The sequence below is a fragment of the Salvelinus sp. IW2-2015 genome, unplaced genomic scaffold (assembly GCF_002910315.2).
Source record: "Salvelinus sp. IW2-2015 unplaced genomic scaffold, ASM291031v2 Un_scaffold1790, whole genome shotgun sequence".
In the NCBI taxonomy this organism is placed as follows: domain Eukaryota; kingdom Metazoa; phylum Chordata; class Actinopteri; order Salmoniformes; family Salmonidae; genus Salvelinus; species Salvelinus sp. IW2-2015.
Window position 1 is genome coordinate 43,397 of NW_019943164.1, and position 5,513 is coordinate 48,909.

Sequence of the window (5,513 nt, forward strand, 5' to 3'; positions counted from 1 at the left end):
CGTTACAACAGGGTCAGACCAAATCACCTTAGCTACATTCAGTGTGTGTGTCTGTTCAGTGTGAGTGTGTTCAGAGAGTGTGTGTGTGTGTGTTTTCAGAGTGTTCAGTCCTCCTTTGTAGTAATCCTGATCTTCTTGATGATAACCCAGTCATTCTGCTTGGCTGTGACTCTTATCTTCAGACAGGAAGAGGCGTGGCCAAATCTCTTCTTGTGTACGTCCGTCATGTCCATCCTCCCTCCCTGCAGATCCCCCACGCTATAGAACTCTTGGCATGTTGTCCCCGACCCCGTCTTCTCGGTTACCGGGTGGAGACCCAGTTCTACGGTCGCAGATGCCAACCGATCACGACCCTCTGCTGAACCAGTCGCCACGGTAATGGTGGTAACCACAACAGGATGTTTGAAGATGACGGTTAGGTGGTTTCCTGAAGAAGGACTCCGCCCCCAGAAGAAGGTTCCAGTACCAGGAGACCAGGCCATGGCCGCCACATGGTCCTGATAGACTAGAGAGANATCAACCAGGAGACCAGGCCATGGCCGCCACATGGTCCTGATAGACTAGAGAGAGATACAGACAGAGATACAGACAGAGATACAGACAGAGATACTGGTTAGATATCAACCAACTGTAGACCTTCCAGTGAAATGCTCTTTATATAGCCAGACCAGAGCCACCACAGGGTCTTTATGAGGCCTTTTCACACTGCACGGTGTGTGTGTGTTTCTACCTGGTATGTCACTATAGACGTCAGCAGCAGGGTTGGTGTAGAGATCCTCGTAGTCTTCATCCTTCAGCTTGTTGAAGGTTCCCAGGAAGGAAGAGTATGAGCCTGTGTGTTGAAACAGTGATGGTGTGAAGCGGATCACCTCGCTCTGCGTCAAAAGCACCCGGAAGTGACTGAACAGGAAGTCGCAGGGCATTTCCTGGTAGAACAGGAAGAGGAAGCGTGAGAGGAGGGGGAGGTGTTCTGAGTGGTACAGCTTCCCAATGTAGCCCAGGGCTGAGAACTCTAACGTGGCCCAGGGCACTTCCATTTGCTGGACACGCCTCCTGATGGCGGACAGGAAGTGATGCGAGCAGGCGACGTCGTCCTCCAGCTGCAGGTAGAGCAGGCTACGCCCAGTGCAGAACTGAAGCAGGAAGCTATAGTCAACGTTCTGTTTGGAGCGGAACGTTACACGGTCAGCCTTGTCGTTAAAGTTTCTTTTCAGGCCTAGAATATAGAAACAACTAGTTAACCATCTGACCAACCAACTAACTAACCAACTGACCGACCAACCAACTAACCAACTGACCAACCAACCAACTAACCAACTGACCGCGACCCACACCAACTAACCCAAGCTGACCGACTAACAGAGCAATATAAGCGGTGTTACCAAGCTGTGTAGTTGTTTAATAGGTGTGATGTAATACAGGTGTGTGTGTGTGTTTTATAAGGTGTGTGTGTTTATAATGGTGTGTGGTAATACAGGTGGTGTGTTTTATACAGGGTGTTATACACGGTGTGATTGTGTGGGTGTTTATAAGGTGTGTGTTTATGTTTGATACATTTGTGTGTGTGTTTGTTATAAGTGTGTGTGTGAGTGTGTGGATTTATAAGGTGTGTGCTATACAGGTGTTGTGTGTGTTTATAAGGTGTGTGTATACCAGGTGTGTTGTGTGTTTATAAGGTGTTTTATAGGTGTGTGTATACAGTGTGTGTGTGTTTATAAAGGTGTGTGTGTTTACTAATGGTGTGTGTGTTTAAAGGTGTGTTGTGTATAAGGTAAGGTGTGTGTGTGTTATATGGGTGTGATGTGTTTATTGATGAGTGTGTGTATACAGGTGGGGTGGTGTGGGTGTTTATAAGGTGTGTGTATACAGGTGTGTGTGTTTATAAGGTGTTATACTGGTGTGTGTGTGGTGTGTGTGTTTATAAGGGTGTGTGATACAGGTGTGGTTTTATAAGGTGTGTTAACAGGTGTGTGTGTCTTGTATTATAAGGTGTGTGTATACAGGGTGTGTGTGTTTCTGTGTTTTATAGGTGTGTTATAACAGTGTGTGTGTTTATAAGGTGTGTGTGTTTATATGGGTGTGTGTATACAGTGTGTGGTGTGTGTGTGTGTGTTTAAGGTGTGTGTATACAGGTGGTGATATGTTATAAAGGTGTGGTGTGTTTTATATGGTGTGTGTATACAGGTGTGTGTGTGATGTGTGTTTATAAGGTGTGTGTATACAGGTGTGTGTGTTATAAGGTGTGTGTATACAGGTGTGTGAGTGTGTATACTAAGGTGTGTGTGTTTATAAGGTGTGTGTATACAGGTGTGTGTGTGTGTTTATAAGGTGTGTTGTTTATCACCGGTGTGTGTATACAGGTGTGTGTGTGTGTTATAAAGTGTTGTGTACAGGTGTGTGTGGTGTGTTATAAGGTGTGTTGTAATACAGGTGTGTGTGTTTTATAAAGGTGTGTTAGACAGGTGTGTTGTGTGTGTTTATTAAAGTGTGTGTATACAGGTGTGTGTGTGTTTATAAGGTGTGTGTGGGTAGTACTCGTGTGTGTACCTGTATGAGTGGGTATATGTGTGTGGTACCTGTATTAGTGGGTAGTACTGTGTGTGTACCTGTATTAGGTGGGAGTACTGTGTGTGTACCTGTATTAGTGGGTAGTATACATGTGGTGTGTGTGACCTGTAATTACGTGGGATATACTGTGTGTGTGTACCTGTTATTAGTGGTGTAGTACTTGGTGTGTACCTGTCATAGTGGGTATACTGTGTGTGTACCTGTTATTAGTGGGTAGATACACTGTGTGTGTACCTGTATAGTGCGGTAACTTGTGTGTGTACCTGTTATTAGTGGGTAATACTGTGTGTGTACCTGTTATTAGTGGTAGTACTGTGTGTGTACTGTATAGTGGGTAGTACTGTGTTGTACCTGATTAGTGGGTAGTTACTGGTGTGTACCTGTATTAGTGGGTAATCACTGTGTGTGCGTACTGTAGTTGTGGGTAATACACTGTGTGTGTACCTGTATTAGTGGTAGTAACTGTGTGGTGACCTGTATTAGTGGGCTTAGTACTGTGTGTGTACTGGATTATTAAGTGGGGTAGTACTGTGTGTGTACCTGTTATTAGGGGTAGTACTGTGTGGTACCTGTATTGGAGTGGGTAGTACTGTGTGTGTACTGTATTAGTGGGTAATACTGTGTTGTACCTGTATTAGTGGTAAGTACTGTGTGTGTACCTGTACTGTATGCCGGATAAGTACTGTGTGTGTACCTGTATAGTGGGTAGTACTGGTGTGTACCTGGTATAGGGGGATATACTGTGTGTACTGCTACTTAAGTGGTAAACTGTGTTGACCTGTATTGGTGGGTAGTACTGCTTGGGAACATGTACCACCAGTAGCTGGTCTGCCTTCACTGGGAGGGAAGTTACCTGTAATCTCCCCCAGCGTGGTCGCTCTCCATTGGGCATGAAGTCTGTCAGCAGTACCACCACCAACATGGAGTTTTAGCTCTGCCGGGGAGAAGCAGCGGGAGAAGATGGGAGACAAGGTGGAATCAGATAGCTGCCTTTAGGACGACTCACCGAGCACAGCCCCATGGTCAGTATCTGGGGGGGGAGGGGGGGGGGAGAGCAAGAGAGAGAGAGAAGAGAGAGAGAAGAAGAGATGAAGAGAGAGAGAGAGAGAAGAAGAGAGAGAGAGAGAGAGATGAGAGAGACAATAGTCAGTACGTAAGTGTAACTGTTTACTGTTAATTTGTAATTGTTTTATTGACTTATTATTATAGCTCTACTTCACTTGCTATGGCATGATAACATAATGATTCCTATGCAAGTAAAGACCTTAAATTGAAATCTGCAGAGAGGACAACAGCCCGATTGTCAGGTACTTCTGGAGAGACGAGAGAGAAAACAAGGCCCGATTAGTCAGGTACCTGGAGAGCGAGACCAAGAGATATGCCAGCAATCCCTCCCCCATATGCCCCCCTAGACAATACTACAACAACATAACCAACAAAAATGGGTCACAACTCCTGCAGCTCTGCTGCACGCTGGGTATGTACATAGTCAATGGTAGACTTCGAGGAGACTCCTATGGTAGGTACACCTATAGCTCATCTCTTGGCAGTAGTACTGTAGACTACTTTATCACTGACCTCAACCCAGAGTCCTATGGTAGGTACACCTATAGCTCATCTCTTGGCAGTAGTACTGTAGACTACTTTATCACTGACCTCAACCCAGTGTCTCTCAGAGCGTTCACAGTCAGCCCACTGACACCCCTATCAGATCACAGCAAAACCACAGTCTACTTGAACAGAGCAATAATCAATCATGYGGCATCAAAGGAAAGGAACTGAATAATATTAAGCAATGCTTTAGACTGAAGGAAAGTAGTGTAGAAACCAACCAAAAAACTATTAGGCAACAACAAATTCAGTCTCTTCTAGACAACTTCCTGGACAAAACGTTTACACAAGGTGTAAACTTGGCAGTAGAAAACCTAAACAGTATATTTGACCTCTCAGCTTCTCTATCTAATCTAAACATTTCAAGCAAACTACCTAAGACAATTAACAACGATGACAAATGGTTTGATGAAGAATGAAAAAATCTAAGAAAGAAATTGAGAAACCTATGCAACCAAAAACATAGAGACCCAGAAAAACTGAGTCTACTCCTTTACTATGGRGAATCACTAAAACAATACGGAAATACACTACGGAAAAAGAAGGAACAGCACGTCAGAAATCAGCTCAATGTAACTGAAGAATCCATTGAATCTAACCACTTCTGGGAAAATTGGAAAACACTAAACAAACAACAACACGAAGAGTTATCTATCCGAAACAGAGATGTATGGGTAAACCACTTCTCCAATCTTTTTGGCCCTATAACAAAGAACAAACAGCAAAAACATAGACATGATCAAATACAAATATTAGAATCAACTATTAAAGACTACAACGAACATATTCAATCAATCCCTATCCCAGTCTGTTGTCCCCACATGCTTCAAGATGGCCACCATTGTTCATGTACCCAAGAAAGCTAAGGTAACTGAACTAAATGACTATCGCCCCGTAGCACTCACTTCTGTCATCATGAAGTGCTTTGAGAGACTAGTCAAGTATCATATCACCTCCACCTTACCGACTACCCTAGACCCACTTCAGTTCCCAATAGATCCACAGACGATGCAATTGCCATCGCACTGCCCACTGCCCCATCCCATCTGGGCAAGAGGAATACCTATGTAAGAATGCTGTTCATTGTCTATACTTCAGCCTTCAACACCATAGTACCCTCCAAGCTCATCATTAAGCTGGGTCTGAACACCGCCCTGTGCACCTGGTCCCAGACTTCCTGACGGGCCGCCGCCAGGTGTTGAAGGTAAGAAACAACATCTCCACACCGCTGATCCTCAACACTGGGCCCCACAAGGGTCAGCCCCCTCCTGTTCTCCCTGTTCACCCATGACTGCATGGCCATGCACGCCTCCAACTCAATCATCAAGTTTGGC

The 5,513-nt window shown here is 44.8% G+C and overlaps 1 protein-coding gene across 1 annotated transcript; it reads right to left on the minus strand.

The window, feature by feature from the left end:
• LOC112071981 (alpha-1,3-mannosyl-glycoprotein 4-beta-N-acetylglucosaminyltransferase C) lies at positions 1 to 5,503 on the minus strand. Its single transcript, XM_070439588.1, is given in 6 exon segments — positions 1 to 505; positions 731 to 1,224; positions 3,354 to 3,410; positions 3,412 to 3,460; positions 3,463 to 3,598; positions 5,342 to 5,503. Coding segments are annotated over 6 exon segments (1,299 nt in total). The 3' UTR covers positions 1 to 104.
• Between the last annotated feature and the right edge of the window lie 10 nt (positions 5,504 to 5,513).